The sequence below is a fragment of the Anolis carolinensis genome, unplaced genomic scaffold, assembly GCF_035594765.1.
Source record: "Anolis carolinensis isolate JA03-04 unplaced genomic scaffold, rAnoCar3.1.pri scaffold_8, whole genome shotgun sequence".
Taxonomy (NCBI): domain Eukaryota; kingdom Metazoa; phylum Chordata; class Lepidosauria; order Squamata; family Dactyloidae; genus Anolis; species Anolis carolinensis.
The window spans coordinates 26,323,124-26,350,600 of NW_026943819.1; the positions used below are offsets into that span (position 1 = coordinate 26,323,124).

The window sequence follows — 27,477 nt, forward strand, 5'->3', positions numbered from 1 at the left end:
CGATACATCACACAGTCCTAGACACTTGGGAAGTGTATTGATCCAATACAACAGCCAGTGGAGTGTCTGCTGTGTACTCATCTTGTTGTGTTTCTAATAATAATAATAATCATCATCATCATCATCATCATCCTAGGATTTGTAGTTTGGAGAGGCACCAGAAGGCTAAAGATCTGCTAAAATTACAACTCCCTTAATTCCATAGCACTAAGCCATGTCAGCTGAAGTGAAGCCAAACTGCATCAATCCTATCCTACAGTGTAGATGCAGACTATGAGATACTATATCATTGGTATGCATTGTGAGTAGACGTAAACAAGCACAGAACATGCAGGGAAGCAACAGCCAAAATGTGCTGGATGCAGGAACAGAGATAAATATAAGCAAGGTGAAAAAGGGGGATCATACAGAAACACAGAAAGCCTCTTCTCTGTCTAAGCAGCTGCCATATATGCAAGCATAAATTCTATTGTTTATTCCACACCATCCAACCAGGTTGACTTACGTCCTTCTGGGGTCCGCAAGGTGATGAAGTCATTGGTGTTGTACACTTTGCTCAGACACTGGACCTGAACCTTGACTTGATAGGTGGAGTCCGGCTTCAACACTTTCAAGACACTGTTGGTTTTGTTGCTGTGCGTCTCTAAGGACTTCCACATGCTTTCTCCAACCATCCTGAACGGGGCAAAGTCATAGGACAACAACATGGCTTTGAAATCGGGCAGGAAGGTGGCGGAACGGGAAGGTGGTTTGGACCCCTCCATGACATCCCACCTTCAAGACGGCCAGGTTACCTGTAATGAATCGTGTAGACACAAGAGGCAAGAGGCATCTTTTTGGGCCGGGTCCAGGTCAATGAGATGTTGCCTGAGAAATCAGCTGTCCACTGGAGATTCTGCACTTTATAGACAAGGGTATCATCTAAGGGGGAGGAATGCAAAAACGTTTTCTTTAGGATGGGACTGTTGCACCTCAGCGCTGGTTCACCTTGCTCTTAACGCACACTCCACCACAGCCGGCTAGGTTTAAACAGTTTATTGATAAAAGACAGCAAAGTCTGAATAAAAAGCAGTAAAGAAAGCAAACATCCAAATGCAATGGCACTCAATAAAAACAATATAATCCAGTAGTAAAAGCAACTGGCAGAATATAAATCTAAGTCTCAGATGTAGGAAATTAGTCCCAAAAAACAAGGCACCCGGAAATTCAGAGCAAAGAGCAAAACAAAGTTTCCAGGCATGAACACAAACGAAAATCTTTTTCCATGAGCTTAAAACAAGGCAGGAGATGTGCTTCCAAAGATCAACGTTGCTACATCTGAAATTACTTTCTGTTTCTCCTGTATTTAGCCATGTTTACAAGCCAGAAAGGCATTTCTCTGCCCTTGACTTCCCACACGTTTATTAGCTATTCTGAGGGAACGCCTGGGCTGATGAACCTTCAGCCTCAACCTTGAATCTCTGTCTAAGGAAGATTCCTCAAACTCACTGCCCGAAACACCTGGAGTTTGTTGATGTTCTGAATCTAGTGAAAGGTCACCCTTATCATTGTTTCCTGTTTCCTCGCCAGAGCCTTCAACATTCTCAGCATCAGGACCTTCAAGATTCCCCACATCAGTATGAACGGATTTTTAACCATATCTTTTATATTTTTATATTGTTTTAATTGGATTTTCATTGCTATGTTTTAATTATGTGTAAGCATCAAATTGTTGCCAATTGTGTACGCTGCCCTGAGTCCCTTTGGGTGAAAAGGGCAGGATATAAATGTTGGAAATAAATAAATAAAATCAGCATTGCTTTCCTCAGCCTGCATAAATCCTAATCCCCCTTCATCATCAGACTAAACCACAACAGGGACTGGAAACTAGTAAGCATAGATCAGTGGTTCTCAACCTGTGACTCCCCAGGTGTTTTGGCCTACAACTTCCAGAAATCCCAGCTGTTAGGATTTTTGGGAGTTGAAGGCCAAAACATCTGGAGACCCACAATGTTGAGAGCCACTACAATAGGTGCTACTTGCTCGACACATCAAGGGAAGGTGTCCAAGCTTCTCCAAGGCCATTGATGTTTGCAAGGACAAGGCAAAAGGGCCTGCGTACTTCTGCTTAATATTCTGGCCAGGATGTTCGTCTCCGCGGCCCAGTGGGTAAGCAAGCGCCCAGGAGGTCTCTCCAAATCAATATTTAATTAAAGAGCTAAAATGTGATTGATGCTCAGAGGTTGAAGGAGAAAATGCTTGACTCTCAAGGCAAGGGAGCAGGGAGGAGAGGCACGGCGGGGAAAAAGAGACAGCAATCGATTGCTATTAGTGTGACCATTATCTCGGCCATAATGAATTGGAAACCAGGAATTTTGCAAAGCCGGCACAAATCAAGACGGGAGGGAGAACGACGTGGAAAGAAAGCATCTTTAGATGATTATCTGAAAGGAGAACTATCTGCTCCTTCAGTACATAAGTAGATGATGCTGGCATCGATGGACTGTGCACATTGAGAAGAAAAATTTGGAAAAGGCTGGGCTACTGACAATCTTCTTGATTTGCTCAGTTTCTCTTTGCAGTTTTCCTCGCCTCCTGTCCAAGGTAGTGAAATGCTATTTAGCACTTCCAGGCAAAATGGGTGTGCAATATCAGGATTCAATCACCAGCTATGCTGACTTCAAGACTGTATAGGTTTGGATTGTTTTAAGGAGCATTCTCTTTTATGCCACTGAAGTAACCTCGAAGAGTTTCACCAAAGGCAAAGAAGCGGAAGTTTGAGCTGCCAGCATACTTGAAACTACAGGAATCAGGACCAAGCGATATATCCTTTATTGCAAAAAGCACCACAAAAGGTGGAGCTCCCGGTAGCACTATGGGTTAAAACCCTTGTGCCGGCTGAACTGCTGACCAAAAGGTTGGTGGTTCGAATCCGGGGAGCAGGGTGAGCTCCCACCTGTCAGCTCTAGCTCCCCATGCAGGGACATGAGAGAAGCTCCCACAGGATAAATACCAATAAATGTATTGATTAGCCCTTAGGCCATATCACAATACCATACCAAACAATAAGGTTTGATAAGACTTGATTGCACTCAATGTAGTAAATTAAAATAAGATACTTATAATAATACAGTAAATCAATATAATAAAACTGAATATATACATTATATTTCCTTATCACCCTTACAATTTACTTCAATCAGCCCAGAGGATGGTAAAACATCAAATATCCAGGCATTCCTGGGCAACGTCCTTGCAGATGGCCAATTCTCTCACACCAGAAGCAACTTACAGTTTCTCAAGTCGCTCATGACACGGGGAAAAAAAACCCACAAAAGGTTATGTGACACCCATCAAGTCTGCCCTCTCTGTTTTGAGTTTAGCCACAATCCCCATGTTTCAAAACATCTAGCCATATGTTGGACGTTTGTGCTTCTTCCTCCCTATCCTACTCAATAATAATAATAATAATAATAATAATAATAATAATAATAATAATAATAATAATAATAACCTAACTGGGTGCCATGCCAAAAGATCTCAGCCGGCATTTGGAAACAACAGACATTGACAAAATCACGATCTGCCAACTACAAAAGGCCACCCTACTGGGATCTGCACGCATCATCCGAAAATACATCACACAGTCCTAGACACTTGGGAAGTGTTCGACTTGTGATTTTGTGATACGAAATCCAGCATATCTATCTTGTTTGCTGTGTCATAAAATAATAATAATAATAATAATAATAATAATCAACAACTTTATTTGTATACTGCTCCATCTCCTCGAGAGGACTCAGGGCAGTTTCCAACATGACCATAAAAAATATTCAATTGTCAAAACAAAACCACCATACCACAAAGAACTTGCTTGTATCTAACCCGGCAAACTTTGGAGTTTCTGTGCACCTTTGTTTCTGACTTATGGTAACCCTAAGGTGCTATCATGGAGTTTTCTTGCCCAGATTTGTTCAGAGATGGGTTGTCCTTGCCTTCCTCTAAAGTCGAGGTGTGATGGCTCGCTTGGGATCACCAAATGGGTTTGCATGGTTGAGAAGGTCTTGGAAACAAACCAATTCCTATGGCATGCCAGGACTCACCGGTGCAGTTACGCTCATCGCTGCTATCCGAACAATCCAAGAATCCGTCGCACCGTTCGGACATCATGATGCAAGTTTCTCCATCTTCGCATTTAAATCCATTGGGGCATAACAGAGTGCTGTGAGTGGCTGGAAGGGGAAAATAATATACTAAGTTACTTTCTCATTACAAGCCAGATCATTGGCATATCCATCACAGTAATGTTGAGTTATGGGTTGCGTTTCAAGGCTCATCTTTCCAAATCTGTGGATTCTGGAAGGTGAAAGTGAGATCCTCTACTCAGTGATTCTCAACCTGTGAGTCCCCAGATGTTTTGGCCTACAGCTCCAAGAAATCCCAGCCAGTTTACCAGCTGTTAGGATTTCTGGGAGCTGAAGGCCAAAACATCTGGGGACCCACAGGTTGAGAACCACTGCTCTAGCTACAGGACACATGCATATACTCTTCTGGTTATGAGCTCCTTCTTCTTTTTTAAATATAGCGTTCTGGTTCTCTGCTACAAGGGACAGAAGGATTTGGAAACTCAATCCTATGGGTTTGGGAGTATTAAAAGCAGAAAGCCCACACTTAAGTCATGCTTTCCATCATATAAAATGCCTCCACCAAATTCCTTTCCTGCTCTTCGTCACCATAGTGTTCAATGTCAGGACGATTTAATATAGGCAGCAACAGCATAGACAATGCCCACAAGAGATAGCCAACATGCAGAATTCAAACCATATATCTCAATGGTTTATTTGCCTGGGGCCCTTTTGATTTCCTAACCGAGGAGGAAAAAGGAAGGGGCCTGAGGCTGTCAGGAATAGTGGGACATGGAGCCCAAAACACCTGGAGGGCCCAAGTTTGCCCATTCCTGGACTTAACTCACACCTGTCACCACTCTACTCACTTACACTGACCCATAGATAATTCAACCAAGGAGGGTTTTTTTTACTATTTAGTATTGGCCAAATTTTCTAGACCTATACTATACTATATACTAGGGGTCCTCAAACTTTTTAAACAGGGGGCCAGTTCACAATCCCTCAGACCGTTGGAGGGTCAGACTATAGTTGGCCACCAAGCAATAATAATAATAATATTAATAATAATAATAATAATAATAATAATAAGGGTTGGAAGAGACCTTGGGCCATTTAGTCCAACCCCCTTCTGCCTTTGTGCACCAAAAGCACAAGTAAAGCACCCCTGACAGATGGCCACCCAGCCTCAATGTTAATAATAATAATAATGATTATAAAGAGGGTTAGAAGAGACCCCCTTCTGCCTTTGTACCATGGGGGCCAGATACATGGGCTGTAGTTTGGAAACCTCTGCTATATACAATACATTCTCTTCTCTTCCCAAGGTCACCACTTATCTTTCAGGGCCAAGTGGAGAATGAAACTCTGATCTTCAGAGTCATAGTCCAATGCTCAAACCACAACCCTAAATGACTTCCATATATAATAAGTCTAGTCGTGTCCAACTCTGGGGGTTGGTGCTCATCTCCATTTCTAAACTGAAGAACCGGCATTGTCTGTAGACACCTCCAAGATCACGTGGCCGACATGACTGCATGGAGCACCGTTACCTTCCCGCCGGAGGTAACCCATTGATCTACTCACATTTGCATGTTTTCGAACTGCTAGGTTGGCAGAAGCTGGAGCTAACAGCGGGCGCTCACTCCGCTCCCCGGATTTGAACCTGGGACCTTTCAGTCTGCAAGTTCAGCAGCTCAGTGCTTTAACACACTGAATTTCTCTACTTTGGGGGGGGGGGGTTATATAATATCAAAACCCCACAGAAAGTATGGGGCAAATGTCCTACCCCAGTTCCTGTCCCAATAGTATAAATCGGGGACTCAGGGCAGTTTTCAACATGATAAAAACAATACAATACAATATGCATAATAAAAACAGAACCATACAACAATTTTAAAGTAATACAAATAATAAACATAAATACACAACATACGACCCAAACAATAAAAAAATAAAACTAGTAACAATACTCCATTTACGGGCCAATTAAAAGGACTCACGGCAGTTGAGCTCATCCATGCCGTCCTGGCAGTCCTTCAAGCCGTCACAGCGCTTCCAGTTTGGGATGCATTTCTTCGTCGACGGGCACTCGAACTCGAACCGACTGCACCGTCCAGGGGAGCCAGCCGATGGGGACGTTGCACCGACCGCTGGGCGACAATAACAAAGAGCATTTCTCAGCATCCTTATGAACCGCATAACTGGATATTGGTTCTGCATGCACATTTTGGCTTTTATGGACATCTGTCAGGGGTGCTTTGATTGTGCTTTTCCTGCTTTACCATAAGAAGAGCTGTTCAACAATGGAACTCTCTGCCTCGGAGTGTGGTCGAGGCTCCTTCCTTGGAGGCTTTTAAACAGAGGCTGGATGGCCATCTGTTGGGGATGCTTTGATTGTGCTTTTCCTGAATGGCAAGGGGTTGGATAAGATCAGTGGTTCTCAACCTTCCTAATGCTGCAACCCCTTAATATAGCTCCTCATGTTGTGCTGACCCCCAACTATAAAATAATTTTTGTTGCTATTTCATAACTGTAGTTTAGCTACTATTATGAATTGTAATGTAACTACCTGACCAAATTTGGCACAAATATCCGATACGCCCCAATTTGAATACTGGTGGGGTTGGGGTGGGATTGATTTTGTCATTTCGGAGTTGTAGTTGCTGGGATTTATAGTTCATCTACAATCAAAGAGCATTCTCAACTCCACCAATGATGGAATTGAACCAAACTTGGCACTCAGAACTCCCATGTCCAACAAAACATACTGGAAGGGTTTGGTGGGCATTGACCTTGGGTTTTGGAGTTGTAGTTCACCTACATCAACAGAGCACTGGGGACTCAAACAATAAAGGATCTGGACCAAACTTGGCACCAATACTCAATATGCCCAAATGTGAACACTGGTGGAGTTTGGGGAAAATAGACCTTGACATTTGGGAGTTGTAGTTGCTGGGACTTTTGGTGGGAGGATTTGCCATCTGTTTCTAATCCAGGAGCTATGTTTGCTTGCCTCCAGGACCACCAGGTGGCAGCCTTGGCCTGGCTAACAAATGATGAAATTCACAGAATTATTTAAAAAACAGAAGGAGTTCTCTTTCTCTCTTGCCTCTGAATCTGTTTTAGTAATAAGAGGGACAAGAGAGAGGTTCTGGCCTGGCTACGCCAATGGAGTCTGCCTCTGTTGCTACCAAGGCAACACAATGGTTGTCAAACTTCCTTCTCTTCAAGAAGTTTCCTCTCTGGCAAAGAATAATCTTTATGTGATTCTAAGAAGTTTACGGAGGCGGCGCAGTGAGTTAAACCCTTGTGCCGGCAGGACTGTTGACGTGAAGGTTGCCTGATACAGCACATAAGTCCTCTGGATGGGAATTGATACAATATAATAAAAGCAAGCCTTTGCAGGGGAGACTTACGAGAGGTAGGACACGCATCCTCATCGGAGCCATCGGCACAATCCTGGTATCCATCGCACACCCAGCTGTTTGTGATGCAAATGCCGCTATTACATCGGAAGTGGTTGGGGGAACACGTGGCCAAGGCTGGTGTGGTAACTGGAACAAGAGCTGAACCTGAACATTAGACCAACAAGAGAACAATGTATTAAGAACATCAGAAGAGCTCCTAAGACAATTGTATGTTGCATCTAACCCAACAGAGAGTTTCCATTCTGTTGTCCCTGCACAGAGCCAGGAAGGGCTCAATTTGCTTAGTTGTTGCGAGCACTGATGCTAGTGGCCAAATGTACAGATTTGAGACATTTGATTTCCTTCCATCAGATTTCAGATCAGCAGAATAGACTTGGAGCAGTTCTATTTTTCAAAGAGCGGATAGAAAAAGGTTTGGCCCCATGGGTTACATGTGATTTCCAGGGTTGTGTTTGCACCATTCCCAGGTATTATTATTATTATTTAGTAGTAGTAGTAGTAGTAGTAGTAGTAGTAGTAGTAATACTTTATTTTTATATCCCGCTCCCATCTCCCCCATGGGGAACAAGCCCAATGTCACATATAATAGTCATACAATAAAACTAATATAAACAATAAAACCATATAACAGCATAAAACAGGATAAAACAGCATATCAGAAAAATGAGTCTGAGCATAGTGCAATATATATATATATAGAGGCAAAAATTATAAAGGCTCAGTGTAAGGCTCAGGATAAAATATAGGGCGATCAGGAAGAGTAATCTCATTTAAAAATAAAATCAACAAGAGAGGAACATTGATAAGGTGCGAAGGCTGAGACAACTAATAGCACAATTGCCATCTCCCCATGAAGTACAAGGGCTATTTCTGGATCTCTGCTGGACCATTTCAGTCCACAACAGACCTTTTCAAAAAACAGAAGTGACATTTAAATAGATGAGTTTGCAGTGCATAGTTAAAAAAAACTTAAAATGCCCAGAGAAACCTTCTGTGGGCTAAAACAAACAATTATATGTGTGTATGGAGAGATTATGACAGAACAAATCAATCACATTTCAAAGTCCAGCAAGTCAACGGTGAACAGATGGCACTAAGGAGGGTTCCTACACACTCTCCTGCTATTATTTTCGCAAGTTATCCCACTATTTGGGAAAACGATTCCCCTATTCTCAGCTCTTACCTCCACACACCTTCTCGTCTGACCAGTCACCACAGTCATTCTCTTCATCGCATTTCCACCGGTTGGGGATGCAATGTCCGTTGTCACACTGGAACTGGTAGTATCGAGAGCAGTTTGGAGCCTCGGTCGGGTTCTCTATCCAAATGGAAACATTATCATTAGGAGTCACTTAGGGTTGTGTGCTTTCAAATCTTTTCCAATTTATGACCCATAAAGAGTCACCTAGCATGGGACTTGGGGATTTTTGATCTGAAGAAAACTTTCCATCTCACATCTTTGAGGAAAAGCGTCTGTTCTGTCATGCGCTGGGCCTGTAACTATTGTCTTTTGTATAGGACGTATACTTTATGCCCAGCGGGAAGCCAGGGCGCCTGACAGAGAGGTTCTTGAGGATTTTCCTGAAAGGGATGGTCTTTTGAGTCTTTAATGAAATAACAAAGTCTTTATTGTTGAACAAATAATAAACCTTCAAGGAGTCAAATAACACTTCAAGGTTTCCTTAATAAACTGTTGGCTTTTCAATCTTGTTCCCAGGGGATGGGCAATCGGCTTTGGGTAACTGTACTTTCTCTGTAAGAAGAAAAACTCCTTATAACCTCTCCCAGGCTGTCTATCATATGGGCCTAGCTGATGTGGGACCTACTACCGATTCCAAATGTGTCTGGGCATCGAGTACACCTACCAACCAAGGCTTGCAGATGTTTCAGCTGGGGTTCCGTGGATCTGTGATGATGTTCTCTCTCCGAGGTTTCCTTGGAAACTTTAGGGCTGTTTCCCTCAGGAGCTGTGAGGCTGAGAGGCTGTGAACTCTCAGCCAGAGCTTTTGAGACTTTTCCCCTGGAATTTCTGTTTCTGTTTTCTCGGATGTTCTATATCCCCGGATGTGCTTGAGATATGAAGCTTTTCTACGGGACGAGCTGGTCTACGTCCTATAGCTTAGCTTACTTAAGAGAGACTGACTTAAAAATGGCTCCTTCCCTCCCAGAGCCCTGAAAAAGGGGCAGAACCAAACTTAATGATGATGGACAGGCGGCCTGCCCTATGACTGCAAACATTAGTAGAAAGAAAATAAAGTTGGAGCTTCTGGTACAGCCGTACCAGCACAGCGTTAGTAATGAGAACATATGGTACATTGTAATGCCTCATGGGCCTTGTAGTCCTGCTCCCAGTGCCACCGTGGCTGATGAAGATGAAAACATGGGGTTTTCGCCGGCTCAGCAAGAATGGGAATTTTTCCAGATGCCTGATGTTGATGTTTTTCCCCAAGAACCCATCAAAACAGACCTTGAGCAGCTCTCACCCCCTTTTGGTAGGAGACAGTCCTATGCTGCGGGCAGGGGAGAGAAGGAGCAGGTTCGGAGGAGTTTGAGACTTACAGCTAAACAAGACACTGATTAGCCATGTTCCCCTGGGAAAATCTAGGGAGTCTCACATCTGGAGAGAGCTGTGCTTCGTTTCCTGTTCTCTAGGGAAAGAGAACGCTGGACACCTGCTTTGCAGGAAAACGAGACCCAGTTAAATGTGCCTGGCACGGTAGGTTCCGTGCGGAGTCAACAGAGCAGCTTCAGGAGTGATTTCGTGTTTCCAGCCTAGTGTGGACTTCGCAAAGTCCGCAACTCCAGTTCCTTGCCTTGCCTTGTCTAGCCAAGTATTCAAGAAATATCTTGCCTTGTTTCCAGCCTTGGACCTTGCATCTAGTATCAAGCTTTGTTTCTACCTTTGCTGTGGACTTACTTTGAACCTTGGAAAGAATTTGGACGTTTCCCCACTCTATTGCTTGCAAATAGAGTGTGTTTCGGTTTGGATCTACAACTTTGGACTCTAATATAAAATATTGGACAATATAATTTTGGACTATTTCTGACCTTTCCTGAAAGGTCTTTTATTGGACTATATTTCCTACTAGTTTTTATTATTCTTACATATTTCTTTAATAAAGATATTAGATAGTTATTGGCCTCTGTGTTCGGTTCTTAGTGCTCCGTTGCCCAGGGCGTGACATACATCCCCAAGTGAACACCCAGTGGGATGATAATTCCCATCATACTCAACCAATACAGTCCTTTCTCCTCCTTTTTCCTTGTAACTCACCACAGTTTGCCTCATCAGAGTAGTCCCCGCAGTCATCCATACCATCACATTTCCACACCAAACTGATGCACACGCCGTTTTGACACTGAAAGCTAAACTGGTCACAGGTGTGGTGAAACTCAGGGTCTTGGGCTACGATTAAGAGAAAGTGTGCACAAATTGGTTTGGGGTTTTTGAAACATAATCCAAGCTCAGGAGCTATCCAAAATAATGTTATCCATTTCAGCACCTTGGAAAGCTCCTACAAGATTCAGACTGAAATTCACGGAAGATTCACCACCCACTTATACGTATAGGAGTCATCACTGATTAAACCTGACCCAGAATGCCTGACTCAGACTTATCTAGGTGGTATTAGAACCTAAAGAAGCATAATGGGGCTAAAGAGCCAGACAACAAACAGCAAGATGTGTTGTTGTGGCCAACTGCTAACCTCCCCTCTATCTCATCCCTGCCGTGCTTTTGGGAATCACATTTTTAGGAAGATGCTCTCGGCCGCTATGCTTACAGCACCCGGCGTAGGAAGGGTCTTCGTCCGAGCCATCTCGACAGTGCACAGTGCCATCACACACCATGGACCGCAGCAAACACTGTTGCCGGTTCTTACACACGAAATCCATGTAGCGGGTACAGAGGGGCTCTGTGGAACCGTGAATGGAAAAAGAGAGGATAAAAATGGTTGAAAAAGAGGAGACCCCATCCATGGTGAATCCATCACCATAGTCTCTCTTCTGGTTTTAATGCTTCTTCTTGTTGTCATTGTATACATGCATATATCTTACACAAACACAGAGACACATATATATGTATCAAAAAAATTGATTCACTATATCTGATGCACTTTATTCTGTTCCATCAGTTGAAATAACTTCAGTGTTATCCCATCCCAAGTCTCTTACTAAATATAGCACTTTACTCATCTATCTCATCCATTGGGTTCACAATATATGCTCCTTGCACTTTAGCCCAGGTCGGTTTTGTCAACGCCTGTATGTTACGTCTAACTATACTACTGTCACCATTTTATTTTTACTATGTTATTGTGTATAATTATGTTTTTATTTTGATGTACAGTTGAGTCTCCCGGATCCAAAGCTGTTTCTCTAGGCAACAAGGACTGAACTTTTTATGGATTTAACTTCCAACAATGTTGTTACTGCAAGTTCATTTTATGCAATTCTATCTTTACTTGTAGTCAATTTGCTATAGCCAATGTTTTTATAGTCAATGTTTTCAATTATATTGCGATGCTTTGGTGCTAAATTCATAAATACAGTAAATACTACATAACTACCATGTATGGAACTGCTTTTTGTCGATTTGTTGTAAAACATGATGTTTTTATGCTTAATTTGTAAAATCATAGTGTAATTTCATGTTTAATAAGCTTTTCCTTAATCCCTCCTTATTATCCAACATTTTCGCTTATCCAATGTTCTGCTGGCCCGTTTATGTTGGATAAGTGAGACTACTGTATTTTTATCTTCTGATGAAATGCACTGGATGTGTATTTTATTTTGTTTTATTGTAACTATCCATCCTTGGGCCCCATGTTATCCACCCCGAGTCCCTTAGGGGAGATGAAGGCAGGGTACAAAAATAAAGTTGTTGTTGTTGTTGTTGTTATTATTATTGATTCATTATTTTATTCTTTAATCCACAGATTGGCGCTTCCCTGTGGCTCTTCCCTGTGGTGCTTCCCATAAGAGTTTGGGGATGCATTACAGGGATCCAGCTGAGAGATCTAAATGTCCTTTCTGAAACTGCAAATCCTAGGATCCCACAGGATAGTACCATAAGCAATTTGGAATAATAATGTTACAATTAGGTGCTGCTGATGTGAGGGGCTGTCCATGTTTTTTTTCCCTATTGTGCCAGAGATGTGTACCATATTTGTTCCCACTGGCTACACAGTGGTTTTCTTTTTTCTGGAGATTCTCTGTGGACTAGGAACTGATGGCCCTACACTGCCATTAGTCTAGGGACATTAAATAGCACTGATGTGAATGGATACGTTCACACAAGCCAGTGGAAATCTGGAACAACATACCTATATCTCCAACTGTGCTCCTCCAGGTGCTTTGGACTTCAGCTCCCAGAAATCCCAGCAAGCTTAGCAGCTGTTAGGAATTGTGGGAGATGAAGTCCAAAACATCTGGAGGTGCACAGTTTGAGAAAGTCTGATGTAGATCAAGGGCAGAAGGGCGATTTGAGCCAGATTCATCTATCCATATCTCCAAAACTCCTGGATCACTCCAGAACTTCCTAGAAGTTCCAGAGTAAGTCCCATTTCTCCTTGAATTAATGGATAGATGTAGCACCTCTGCTATGAATCCAGCTGTGCACTATGTGGACTCCCAGCAACTGTGAAGTCCAAAACATCTGGAGGAGCACAGTTTGAGAAAGTCTGATGTAGGTCAAGGGCAGAAAGGCAATTTGAGCCAGATTCATCTATCCACACCTCCAAAACTCCAGGATCCATAAGTTCCTAGAAGTTCCAGAGTAAGTCCCATTTCTCCTTGAATTAATGGACAGATGTAGCACCTCTGCTATGAATCTTTCTGTGCATTATGTGGACCCCCAGCAACCGTGAAGTCCAAAACATCTGGAGGAGAACAGTTTGCTCTGTAGTACATCAATATCTCCATTTCACACACCCATCACTCCTATGCAACATCCCACAAGTGTACTCACCACAATGCTGTTCATCAGAGCCATCGGAACAGTCATGGGCACCATTGCATCGCTTGCTGGAAGGGATGCACGTTCCATTTGGGCACTGGAAGCCATTGCACTTTGTCTCTGCAATTCAAGTCAATGAGAACAGATAAGTAAACAATGATGAAAACACAGAACGCGGAGGTCAACACACTCAACACTCTCCCACTAGAGAGACAATAATATTCCTTGGATCTTTGCTCCCATACCACAGTTGGTGGGGTCCTCGTCTGATCCATCCTGGCAGTCGGCGTCTCCATCACATGCCCATCTCTGGGGGATGCAGTGCCCATTGTGACACTGGAAACTGGAGGTTTCACAGGTGTGGTACACTGCTAAAAGGAAGCACAGAGAAGGATCGCTAAAGAAGGGACCAAAAGGACAGATGGAGGAGAATCCATAGAGGGAAGACAAGAAGCAGTAGGACAGCTGGATGAAGAGTCAAGAAAAGGGAGATCAGAATTTAAACCAGAATACTTTCTACTGAGGCAGGGAGGATTCCTAGCTCAACATATTGGGCAGACTGAAGACTTCAAAGGCTAAATCAGGGATAGGGAAATGAGACAGAGTGGTATCAAACAATATTACGAGCACATTTCCAAGGAAGCCCTATTTACAAGGCTGCCTTATGAGCCAATAGGGTGTAGGGATTTAAGGTTGGACTAGGACTATGAGGGTCCAGGGTTCAAATTTGACTAATCCACAGAAACTCAATGGTTGACCTTGGGGAAGTCACTCTCTCTCAGCCTCAGAGGAAGGCAAAGCCAAAGCTCTTCTGAGCAAATCCTGCCAAGAAAACCCAGCGATAGCTTCACCTAGGGCAACCATAAATCAGAAAGAACATGAAGGTACACAAGAACTACCTGGAATTGAATTTGAATCCATGTTTTCAGACTGAAACACATTCCCAATTTTTGTAGAGGTGAAGAAGAGTAAGAGTTAAAGTATTTTAAGGATTTCCTATTACCATTGGAGAGTTCAAAAGAGAAAGGCTGAAGTCAACCTGTCCCAAAATACACTTGCCTTGAATGTCAAATCAGTTTGTGTCTCTCTCTCACTTTATTTTATTAATACTTCAATAATAATATCAGGCACGACATGTTCAATTTAACCGAACTGCATGCCGCTTACTGCCAACATGACATGCTTCTTGGTATTCTAAGCCGCTATATTTTTCCAGCCATAATATTCTATTAAGTATTCACTGTGAAATGTAATTATTTTCCAGAAGAGGCACGCATTCCGTCGGCAGAGCTGCCAGGTGAACAGTTTCTAAAATAATTGGTCTCCTCAGATCACTTGATTGAATTTTTATTTCAGAACAAAAGGAAACCTTTTCAGAGGCTTTCCAGATGAGACTCCTATCATATAATTATCAGCTCTTAAAAACCAAAGCAGCCTACCCAATGCTACCAGAACACCAACTGCTTTGTCGTGATGGTTGTCAAGGACTTAAAGGCAAATATAGCCAACACGAAGGGCAGAAGGACGAGGATAATGGTAATTATGATATCATTGTTACCTTTAGAATCATGGATTAATCAGTCACATGCAAAAAAGTGAGGCTATAATTTCCACTGGACTTCTTGAAAAATGGTAAAATCTATGTCAGTGGTTCTCAACCTGTGGGTTCCCAAGTGTTTTGGCCTACATCTCCCAGAAATCCCAACCAGTTTACCAACTGTTAAGATTTCTGGGAGTTGAAAGCCAAAACATTTATGGACCCACAAGTTGAGAACCACTGTTCTATGTCAAACAAGCTGAATGTGTTCACAACATATGACCTGTTGCCTTCACAAATAGCCACTGCTGTTGTGTGCCTTCACGTCAACTCCAACTTTTATAACAACAACAACAACAACTTTATTTTTATATCCCGCCTCCATCTCCCCGCAAGGACTCGGGGAGGTCAACATGGGGCCAAGCCCAAAAATTCCACAATGATCAAGGTAAAATACATTCATAATAAAACAAACATCACTGACATTTAAACATTACATAAATTCAACTAAACACTTCAACAACAACACCGTTTCTAGTTCCTTGATTCCACCAAGCCAAGTCTCCTGTTCCTGGCGGCCAAGCCGAGCCACGACTCCCGATTTAAACAAGAGTAAATTCATGTCCTTGCCTTGCTCCTGAATCCGGATTGCTTTTAGCTTCGTCCTCTGGCTGCCTTGATATCCAAGACTTCCTAGTGACTTTGGACCTTGTTATTCACTCCTGCTTTCTTGTTGTTTCCCCGCTCAAGAACTTCCCAACAGTTTTGAGCACGTTTCGGTTTTTGGACTTTGGACAATAATATCGGACATATCTCTTCAACTCTTGGGACTAATTCATACCATTTCTTAAAGGACTATTGCTCACTCATCCTTTCCTGAATTTATTATTGTTTTAATAAAGATATTATATGATTATTGGTCTCTGTTTGGTTTCCAGTGCTCACGCTGCCTTGGGGTGCAACAAAATCACTACATCACAGTGGCAAGAGTTTACTGAGCCCCTCTTACTTAAAAAGAAAATGCTCACCTGTGCAGTTGGCTTCATCTGACCAGTCCCGGCAATCATTATCGCCGTCACACTTCCAGGAAAGGCGAACACACATCCCTGAGTTGCAGCTGAATTCATCGCTTCGGCACTGGTGCGCCTCTGAAAACAAAAGGCTACATAGCAAGACATCCAGGGAAAAGTGTGCGGGAATGTAAACACAAGCAACACGTGTGATGAGACATCAAGGTCCTTGGTGCCACCACACTCACCGCAGTGGCTCTCATCACTGTTGTCCCCGCAGTCGTCTTCCAGGTCACACTTGTAGGACAACGGGACACAGGTCCCCGACTCGTGACAACGGAACTGAGTGTCAGCATCGCACATGGTTGTTGCTGTTGGAAGGGAAGGAAAGGAAGGATGCTGAAGCCATAAAGAATTCATGTGACACTAAAAGAGTGATGGCATCACGGCAGCGGACAAAACAACAAAAGTAAACACCCCACAACCTCGAAAATTGACAGCACAACCCCTCATCCATGCCTCTAGGTTGATACAACAAAAAGAAAAGAAAAATAAAGTCCTAATTAGAGGGAGAGGAATAATTGGTTTTTATCCAATTGCTAAGCTCCGCTCACTTGGTCTCCTAGCAACCCACTCAGCCCAGGGGACCCTTTACCTTAACTACCACAAATTCCTCAATACTTTATTTCCCATACCACCATACTTCGCCACAGCAACGCATGGCCAGGCACAGCTAGTTCTTCTATATATGTGACACCTTCATTTATGTGAGTGGTTCTCAACCTGTGGGTCCCCAGATGTTTTGGCCTTCAACTCCCAGAAATCCTAACAGCTGGTAAACTGGATGGGATTTCTGGGAGTTATAGGCCAAAAAACCTTGGGTCCCACAGGTTGAGAACCACCGATATAAATTAATTCATAGTCTCCCTTGTTCTGCAGGGCAATGAGAAGATTTCCATGGAAGAATCCTCAAAAATATCAGAATAAGACTTCAAGCATTCAGGAGGAAAGAAAGAGACAGATAGGCAGACAAGGAAATGACTCTTTTTACCACTTCTTGCAAACTTGACACTCTCCAGATGTTTTTAGACTACACTTTCTACCATACTTGTCCATTGACAATATCATCTGTGATTAAAGAGAGCCACAGTCTAAAAGACCAGGAGGACACCAGAATGGAAAAGACATGCAATAATACATCAGTATTGACTCATCTTGGTTGTGGGTTGCATCAAAGTATATAGAAGGCCCTTTTCCAGGACTGAAGCTCTCAGAAATTCTGAGCCAGCATGACACAGCAGTTGAAGGATTATGGGAATTACACTCCAAAAAAAAAGTAACTTTATCAACTACTGGGTTTGGTGAGTATTTGACCCATATATAGATTATTGTAGGGATACTGAACCACTGTAGTAAACAAACCGGAAAGGATACGGAGTAATGGAAACAATTTTTTTGGTTTTTAAGTGTGTTTTTACGATCGTTTGTTTTACTATATTTTGTATTATATGTGGCATTAATCTTGCCATTATGTAAGACCGCTCTGGGTCCCCCTGGGGGAGAAGAGTGGTTTATAAATTAAATAAATAAATAAATAAATAAATAACAATGAATCAAAAGTGTCAAAAATATATCAAGAGCTAAATGATATCCAAATATTGAAAGTTTATGGGGAGAAATCTTTGTGGGAATGAAACAAAAATTAGAATAAAATAAAGACACTGGTGCCATAGTAAAGGTAAAGGTTTTCGCCTGACATTAAGTCTAGTCATGTCCGACTCTGGGGGTATGGTGCTCATTTCCATTTCTAAGCCAAAGAGCCGGCGTTGTCCATAGACACCTCCAAGGTCATGTGGCCAGCATGACTGCATGGAGCGCTGTTACGTTCCCGCCGGAGCAGTGCCTATTGATCTACTCACATTTGCATGTTTTCGAACTGCTAGGTAGACAGAAACTGGGGCTAACAGCGGGAGCTCACCCTACTCCCTGGATTCGAACCACTGACCTTTCAGTCAGCAAGTTCATCAGCTCAGCGGTTTAACCCACTGAGCCACCAAAGATATAAAAGAGGGCATAGATGGCACTGGTGTCCTATAAAAATAGTCTCAATGCACAATCCCAGATTTTAAAAAGAGAGGCACTCTTGTGGATGCAACGTACAAAATTAAAGCCACTTTGGGACAAAGTAATTAATTGAAATAGTGATAACATCAGTCAAAACATACAGTAGAGTGGTGCATTATTGCCACCATCAATATTTCAGGACAAAAAAAATGACGCAAAGAACAGATATCAATGTTAACTTACGGCAGTTCTTTTCATCGCTCATGTCCCCACAGTCGTTGTCGTTGTCACACTGCCAAATGCTGTTGATGCAATTCCCATTGGAGCACCTGTACTGGCTGGGGAGGCAGGTGTTGTCTAATGCAAAGCCAGGGAGGGGTAAGAGAACCAGAACAGACTTTTTTTTAAAAAAGCGAAAACTAAACAATATAGGACCTAGCAAAATACATAAAAGGCACTTCCAAGCACTTAAAGAGCATCATTGATTCTTCATTGGGGGCTTTGAAGAGGCAGAATGATTATGTGAGGGATTTAAGTATGGAGAAACTAAGCAAGGAAGGTTAATATATATCTGTGGAAAGTCCAGGGTGAGAGAAGAACTCTTGTCAGTTGGAGGCCAGTGTGAATGTTGTAGTTAATCGCCTTAATTAGCATTGAATAGCTTCATCTCCTGGCTTATTCCTGCCTGGGGGCATCCTTTGTTCAGAGACGTTAGCTGCCCCTGGTTGATTCATGTCTGGAACTCCTCTGTTTTCAGAGTGCTGCTCCTTATTTATCAACCAGAGGAATCAGCCATAGCAGAGCACTTGATGAGCCAACGTGGACATAGTCTATTATTTGAGAACACAGAAATGATTGACCACTCCAACAACTACCATGTCAGACTACACAGAGAAGCCATTGAAATCCACAAGCATGTGGACAATTATTTATTTTATTATTTATTTACAGCATTTATATTCCGCCCTTCTCACCCCGAAGGGGACTCAGGGCGGATCACATTACACATATAGGCAAACATTCAATGCCTTTTGACATAGAACAAAGACAAACAAACATAGGCTCCGAGCGGGCGTCGAACTCATGACCTCCTGGTCAGAGTGATTCATTGCAGTTAATTGCAGCTGGCTTGCTCTCCCGCCTGTGCCACAGCCCGGGCCTCAACAACTTCAACAGAAAGGAGAAAACCAGGAAAATGAACAAAATCTGGCTACCAGTATTAAAAAAACTCAAAAATCAGAACAGTAAATAAGAAGCCACACTCTGAAAACAGAGGAGTTCCAGACATGAATCAACCAGGGGCAGCTAACGACTCTGAACAATGGATGCCCTCAGACAGGAAGAAGCCAGGAGATGAAGCTATTCAATGCTAATTAAGGCGATTAACTACAACATTCACACTGGCCTCCAACTGACTTCTTCTCTCACCCTGGACTTTCCACAGATATATAAACCTTCCTTGCTTTGTTTCTCCATATAACTCACAACCTCTGAGGATGCCTGCCACAGATGTGGGCAAAACGTCAGGAGAGAATACTTCTGGAACATGGCCATACAGCCTAGAAAACATCCAACAACCCTGTGATCCTGGCCATGAAAGCCTTCGACAACACAGTAAAAAAGTAAATTTTCTCAAGTTCTGAATGTTGCAATCTACTCCGCCTACATAAAACGTAAGTTTGTACGTCCTACCTTCTTTTACGCAGCTACTGTTCTTCAAGAGATATCCTGGTGGGCAATCACATTTCACCTCTCCTGTTGAGAGAACATGGCTGGAGACTCCTTCGGGACACTTGCAGCTTCGGCTGTTGTTCAGTTTTGGAAGGCAGAGGAGGCTGCAGGGCTTGGCCACACATGCGTTCTGCCCTGTCCGGACGACCCAGAGAAAGTAGAGAAGATGGAAGAGCACGTTGTAAATGCTACGGCCCAAGAAGCCTTCCTACTGGAACGTTGAAAGGAGCTGATGCTTTCAAGGGGCAGATACGATTCCGCACCTTGCATTGATCCTTTCAAGTTCAAAATAAAACTAGAAGTGGAGTCCTTGATAATTAACATGGTTTGGAAACACACATGAATGAAGTCATGCAAGTGGGGAAAAGCTTGGAAGTAACAGTGGAAACTACCACCTTAGAGCCTACAATATTCAATAACATCCCACAAACTATGGCAATTAATGCATTTTGCATCTTTCCACTCTACCTTTTCCACACCAAAATGAATGACTGCACCCAAAGTGATTTTTACACATTAAATGTAGAATGAATTCCACTTTGTGTGCAGAACTGTTGTAAATCAGCCAATGTTTGTTTCTGGTGTCACTGTGGATGATGGCATTGCTGAGCCTGTGAGCCAGCATGAGATTTTAAGTCCTGAAAATGAGTGTTGTGTTTTTCCTGTAGTTTCTGAAGGCCACATTCCTGAAGCCTTTCTCTAGGGAAGTGAGTTCTGAAGATGAATTGCCAGGTGAAGAGGCTCATGAGCCAGGAGATAGGAGGCAAAACTTTCATAAACTTTGGGGGCGTTCTCAAGCATGCTGAAGGTCATTGCACTTGTTATCTAAGAGACCCTTATGTAGTTGTAAAGGTAAACAAAATGATTTCATGACAGTCTATGAGACAGGAAAAGCTTTATATGAGACACGGAAAAGATTTTTAGATCAGTCTGGGCAACGTTGGAGTTTAACGAACATCTTGCATAAAGCCTTAGCCAAGGGAATTTCTAGTTTCATACTTTCAGCTATCCAAGTTGTTGTTTTCCAAGTCCAAAAGATTATTCTGGAGTTATGTGTAATGGATTTATGCTGCGTTGTTTATCTGGATCTTTTGCATTCTTGGTTTTTGAATCCTACCTTTGTACCTTGGAGTTAATGGACTATTTTGTACCTTGGAGTTAATGGACTATTTCATATTTTTGGACTAAACTGTTTTTACAATTTTTATTGCTTTGCCTTTAATATATTCTTAAACTGCTTGTTGATTTACTGGACTGGTGTGGAGGTTAAGTACAGAGGTGTTCCTGCTCTGGGATACAACAAGAACATTTCTCTTTCTCCATCTTAACAAAGAAAAAACCCTTTGAACAATATCTTGTCAAGAAAACTTTGTGATAGGTTTGAGTTTTTGGACACCAGATGGGAGCCATATCTCAAAGACACACAAGAATGACCTTAGCATTCCTCATTAGAAAAGCTCAAAGTAAATGCAGCCATACCTGATGTCTTCCCACGATAAAAGATCTTCATATCCATCACACCATTGAGATGGTCAACCAACGTCTCCATTCTAGAACCACTGTGCTTTGAGGCTCTGAAAATGCTCAGCTGGGACCAGTCATTCCAATAGATTTCATTCTGCAAAAAAAAGGAAACACTTCCATTTTTAAACATTTGGTGAAAAAATACATGCGAAAACTACCAATTTCTCTATGTTTATGTTACAATTGTGTGCCTTCAAGTCATTTCCAACATATGGAAACCCTAAGGCATGTGTGTGAAACTCAATGCCCACAGGCAAAATCCAGCCCGTCATGTCATTTAATGTGGCCCTTAAGATGCTGGACTACAACTCCTATATTCCTCATCATTAAGACAAATGAAGTTCAGCAAAGACAAATGCAAGATACTCCACTTAGGCAGGAAAAAGTGAAATGCAAAGATACAGAATGGGGGACGATGCCTGACTCGACAGCACGATGTGTGAAAAAGATCTTTATATATATATATATAACGTATATACTTGAGTATAAGCCGACCCGAATATAAGCCGAGGCACCTAATTTTACCACAAAAAAACTGGGAAAACATTGACTCCAGTATAAGCCGAGGGTGGTAAATTTCAGAAATAAAAATAGATACATTAATTAATTACATGAATTGAGGCATCAGTAGGTTAAATGTTTTTGAATATTTACATAAAGTTCAAATTTAAGATAAGACTCTGATCAAATCATTATTCTCATCTTCTTCAATGTAAATGTGCTTATGGATCCTTTTAATAATAATAGGGTAAAATAAAACATATAATAATAATAATAAATACAGGAAAACAATACAAGTACTAATAGGTAAAGGTAAAGGTTTCCCCTAGAATCATAGAATCATAGAATAGTAGAGTCCAACCCCCTGCTAAGAAGCAGGAAATTGCATTCAAAGCACCCCCGACAGATGGCCATCCAGCCTCTGCTTAAAAGTCTCCCTGACGTTAAGTCCACTCATGTCTGACTCTGGAGGTTGGTGTTCATCTCCATTTCTAAGCCGAAGAGCCAGCGTTGTCCGTAGACACCTCCAAGGTCATGTGGCCGTCATGACTGCATGGAGCGCTGTTACATTCCCGCCGGAGCGGTACCTATTGATCTACTCACATTGGCATGTTTTCGAACTGCTAGGTTGGCAGGAGCTGGGGCTAACAGCGGGAGCTCATTCCGCTCCCGGGGTTTGAACCTGGGACCTTTCGGTCTCCAGCTCAGTGCTTTAGCGCACTTCGCCACCGGGGCTCCTACAAGTAATAATAAATAGAGTAAAATAATAAATGCAATAATAATAATAAGATCAGAGTGAAATAATAAATGTATTATTAATAATAATAATAAAAATAGAGTAAAATAAATATAATGGTAGCAACAATAATAGAGAAAAATAATAAATGTAATAATACCAATAATAATAGAGAAAAATAATAAATGTACCATATATTCTCAAGTATATCTTGGGCCCGGGCTGTGGCGCAGGCTGGAGAGCAAGCCAGCTGCAACCAGTTGCAATGAATCACTCTGACCAGGAGGTTATGAGTTCGAGGCCCGCTCGGAGCCTATGTTTGTCTTGTCTTTGTTCTAAGATAAAAGGCATTGAATGTTTGCCTATATGTGTAATGTGATCCGCCCTGAGTCCCCTTCGGGGTGAGAAGGGCGGAATATAAATGCTGTAAATAAATAAATAAATAAATATAAGGTGACCCAAATATAAGCCAACCAGGACCCTGCGTATAAGCCAAGGGGGGCTTTTTCAGTCTTATAATAATAATAATAATAATAATAATAATAATAATAATAACAACTTTATTTTTATACCCCGCCCCATCTCCCCGAAGGGACTCGGCGTGGCTTACATGGGGCCTAGCCCGATAAAACAATCAAATATCAATGATAAAACAATAAAACAATTATACCAATAAAACCTCAATTATCAGTAAAACAATCGATAAAATCGACATGAAGCATACAATATTAAAACAGAAGACTAATTCATAAAACCCAGTACAGAATGTGCCGGAATGGGGAAGGTATTTCACGATTGAAATGGACAATACAGTGCAAAATAACATTGCCTGCACAAAATAACAAAATAACATAAAAAAGGGCTGAAAAACTAGGCTAATACTCGAGTATATACAGTAACTTATTTTTGCCTGGCCCTGGTCATTCAGGACAGTTTCTAATGAAAGGAAATCCGGAATATGACGCTTTAATTTAAAACCAGCTCTGCCAAGAAAACTAAATGAAATAATGCAAAAAATCCAATTAAAGAAATAAACTTGAGAATCGCCAGAACCAGAAGCCAGCTGTTCTCTTCCCGGTGACGTCCTCATTCTCTTTGCAAGGACATCCTGTACCGGAGGACCGAGTTTCCTTCGCAGGTTGCCAGGGGCAACTTGGTAACCTGGATTTAGATGTAAGCAGCCAAAGGGGAATTGGACTGGAATAGAGCCTTTCTGAAAGGCACGCAAACACGACAGTCCTCCTACATGAGATAAATGTGTTTGCCCTGATTTCAGCAAGAGCTTTAGGATTCTCAAATGAGTTACCATCATTGGAAACAACATTAGAGCATAAATGGGGAAATGCAAGGTGACTGAGGGCCAACTTTCCTCCCTAAATCACATCTTCCATCATTTTTAACCATCGTTTTTGCAAGATGTGGCTGTAGTTTCACTATTGCATATCACCAACATCAGGAGATGTTCATTGACGCCCACCATGTGCTTGATGGATGCAAAATTCCTTCAAAGTGGAGTACTTTTCAAGAAGGAATCTGGAGAATTTTTAAGTAGAACAGTTGAAAATAGCACTGTGATGCTATGGTTTGAATGTTCAATTACAACCTTGGAGATGAGAATTTAAATCCATGCTCAGCCATAAAAACTCACTGGAGACTTAAGGCAGTTTCAGGAGAAGGCAATGGAAACAAACCCTCTGAATGACTCTTTCCAAGAAAACTTCACAATGAATTCATCTTAAGGAAGAGCAGTCACCCAAGTACCGTATATACTCGAGTATAAGCCAACTCTAACATAAGCCGAGGCACCTAATTTTACAACAAAAAACTGGGATAACTTATTGACCCGAGTAAAGCCGAGGGTGGGAAATGAAGCAGCTACTGGTAAATTTCAATATGAAAATAGGTCCCAAGGAAATTATTATGAGGCATTAGTACGTAATATTTACCGTATTTCAAAGAAAAACAGTAAACTAGCTCTGTAAGTGGAAAAGTAGGGTCAACAAAACAATATGGTATTAACAATAAAATAATAATAATAATAATAATAATAATAATAATAATAATAATAATAATAATGCTTCATTTGTACCCTGCCCTATCTCCCCCGGGGACTCAGGCCAGCTTCCAACATAGTAACAGGCAAACATTCAATGTCTACATAAACAATGCAGAGCTAAATATAAATCTATAATTATATATTGTATACTAATTTCACATATGCATTTCCCCCTGAAACATTTGCAAATACTCTCTATATATATGTTCATTTCACTCCTGCAATATTTGCAAGCCCTCAATATTTATGTTTATATCTATCTAGAAATCTATGTGTGTGCGCGCATGAGCATTTCCCTTGCAATATTTGCAAGCCCTATATATCTATATTCATATATATCTATCTAGACATCTCTCTCTATACAGATAATTATATTTGTATAGGATTTGCAAGGACTTGCAAACTTGTGAGGTGAAAATTCACATATAAAATAATGTATACACATAGCTACAGATATACAGGTACATGGAATCTCTAGATATCTATACGTATATAGGATTTGCAAAGACTTGCAAACATATAAGGGGAAAATTCATATATAAAATTAATGTATATAGATTGATAGATAGATAGATATAAGTACATAGGGATTGCAAATGAATGCAGGGGGTTAATGCCTATATATCTGTATAAGTTTAACAAATATTTCAGGGGAAAATGCTTTTATAAGATTAATGGATATATATTTTTCTTCTTCCTGACTTGCAAGGGTGTCTTTCCCTTTTCAAAACATTCCCTTGGTTAAAAGCGAGGGAGACTTTGGAAAACACACTGATAAGGGAGGGTAAGAGAGGAATATATCATATATTGCAAGCAATGGGCTCCAGGTTCTGTTGCCCGGACTTGACCCCATTATAAGCCGAGGGAGGCCTTTTCAGTTCAAAAAAAAAGGGATGAAAAACTCGGCTTATCTTCGAGTATATACAGTACCTTAAAAACAGCAATGGCGTAAGGATGGGGCAGGCTATCCAGGATAACCGATCTCTGCATGCCATTGAAGTCAACGCGCTCGATCCTGTCCATGTACGCCTCCGTCCAGTAGATCCATCGGTCGTCCACAGAAATGCCGTTGGGCCACCTCACCCCCTCGGAGACGATGCAAGCCGGAGAAGAGCCATCCATTTCGCTGCGGTAAATGCCAGGCTTGGAATCTCCCCAGTCGGTCCAAAACATCAGCCTGAGAAAGCAAAAACCCAGGAACTGGTTCGTCAACTGCTTTTATCATTGGCAAAATCAAGACCTAAAGCCACAAATCCATATTGTTACACTAAACAGAATACGAGGGTTGAATGAAAAGTAATGCCTCCACCTTCATTACTTGGGTTTGGATGGGAACATTTTAATAAATCAAATGCAGAAATAATCCTTAGAATGTACTCTTTAACTACCACTATTCACTTTTCCACATAATAACCAGACAATTGGATACATTTCTGCCAATAATTAACAAGTTTTCTGAAGCTGTCATGGAAGAAGTCGACACTCTGTTTCCGCAACCAGCGTCTCACAGGACCCATCATACAGATACCCAAGCAAAGCAATAATGTGACCCACACGTTCTTGTGAAATGCCAATTACGCTTGAACACTTAGAACTTTAATTACTACACCTGCTGTGTAATTCCCCCTCACTGATGACTTGAATTTTTTTCTGCACCGTGGCCCAGATCTTTTGATCCAACTCATGATTTTAACATTTGATTTTGTATATTGACCTTTTATGACTGTTTTTATCCATGTTGATGTTTTATTGTTGGCTGATTTGTTTATTGTTTTTGTTTTGATTTTGTGCTGTTGTGTCTGGGCATGGCCCCATGTAAGCCGCCCCGAGTCCCTTCGGGGAGATGGGGCGGGGTAAAGAATAAAGTTGTTGTTATTATTATTATTATTATTATTATTATTATTATTATTATTATTGAAATTTCTCTCTGAGTGATATGACAATCGTCCTGAATCAATCTGTCCACTTTTTGCTTATGAAACTCAGTGGTTGCTGTCACAGGATGTCCAACTCTTAGTGTGTCACACAAGTCAGATGTTCCCACCTCGACATCTTTAAACTTACTTGCCCAACGATGCACAAGACTCACATCAACGCAGTCACCATAAACAGCTTGCATTCTCTGATGAATCTCCTTTGGAGTGACACCTTCTGCTGTCAATGTTAAGTCGCATTGACCGACCGTCTGCACAGGGTTCAATACTTCGCACTTTAACAACACAACCGTTCAATGCTAAGGCTTCCCGCCAAATGGAATTGTAGAGGACAGTCTACTGAACAAGCCAGTACCTGCCGCATACCAGGACTGCCATCTGTTGAGGAGTTACGAAGGTGGAGGCATTACTTTTCATTCAACCCTCGTCCATTTAATGATATTTGCAGCGGCCTTCAACCAGACCATAATCCCCACTTTCCATCATCCTACTTACCCTTCTTTGGGTACCAGGGTCAAGGCTCGTGGCCGCTGGAGCACAGAGGAATTCAGAATCGTAAGTCTCAAGTCTCCATCCGGGTTGGCAACCTGATAGAAACAAAAGAGTAGACAATTGACCTACTGGTTCAAAATCTTGCAAGCAAAATAGTTCCACTACAATCCGGTTAAAGGTTTACAATCAAAAACTGGCCTCGGTTACATTTGCAATTCATGGTCAATTTCTCTTTCCCGGTTCTTCCTTTTAGACTGCAACCCTCCAGGCAACTGTTAAGACTACAAATCCCATCACTCTCAGGTCAGAGGGTAAGAGATCGTGGGAGATACAATCCAACAATATATGGAGTGCCACTGGCTGCCCACCACTAATGAAGAAGGAGATAAGTTAAGGAACCAG

At 41.8% G+C, this 27,477-nt stretch overlaps 1 protein-coding gene across 4 annotated transcripts in view; it reads right to left on the reverse strand.

The window, feature by feature from the left end:
- Positions 1-27,477, reverse strand: part of sorl1 (sortilin related receptor 1) — a 121,269-nt gene that overhangs the window by 21,554 nt on the left and 72,238 nt on the right. For 3 of the 4 annotated variants that reach the window (XR_010000494.1, XR_010000495.1, XM_062961413.1), the window contains exons 19-35: positions 27,079-27,170; positions 25,580-25,826; positions 21,312-21,450; positions 19,794-19,967; positions 18,345-18,458; positions 16,286-16,408; positions 16,056-16,175; positions 13,736-13,861; positions 13,503-13,610; positions 11,317-11,448; positions 10,809-10,940; positions 8,718-8,852; positions 7,523-7,678; positions 6,107-6,256; positions 4,083-4,211; positions 795-921; positions 506-675 (exon numbers count right to left, since the gene is read on the reverse strand). Coding sequence is in view for 2 of the 4 variants with exons in the window: in XM_062961413.1 (XP_062817483.1) it covers positions 506-675; positions 795-921; positions 4,083-4,211; positions 6,107-6,256; positions 7,523-7,678; positions 8,718-8,852; positions 10,809-10,940; positions 11,317-11,448; positions 13,503-13,610; positions 13,736-13,861; positions 16,056-16,175; positions 16,286-16,408; positions 18,345-18,458; positions 19,794-19,967; positions 21,312-21,450; positions 25,580-25,826; positions 27,079-27,170 (2,374 nt within the window). In the remaining 2 variants the exon portion in view is untranslated. The remainder of the gene's footprint in view (positions 1-505; positions 676-794; positions 922-4,082; positions 4,212-6,106; positions 6,257-7,522; positions 7,679-8,717; positions 8,853-10,808; positions 10,941-11,316; positions 11,449-13,502; positions 13,611-13,735; positions 13,862-16,055; positions 16,176-16,285; positions 16,409-18,344; positions 18,459-19,793; positions 19,968-21,311; positions 21,451-25,579; positions 25,827-27,078; positions 27,171-27,477) is intronic. The other variant, XM_062961415.1, reaches the window with a different exon arrangement.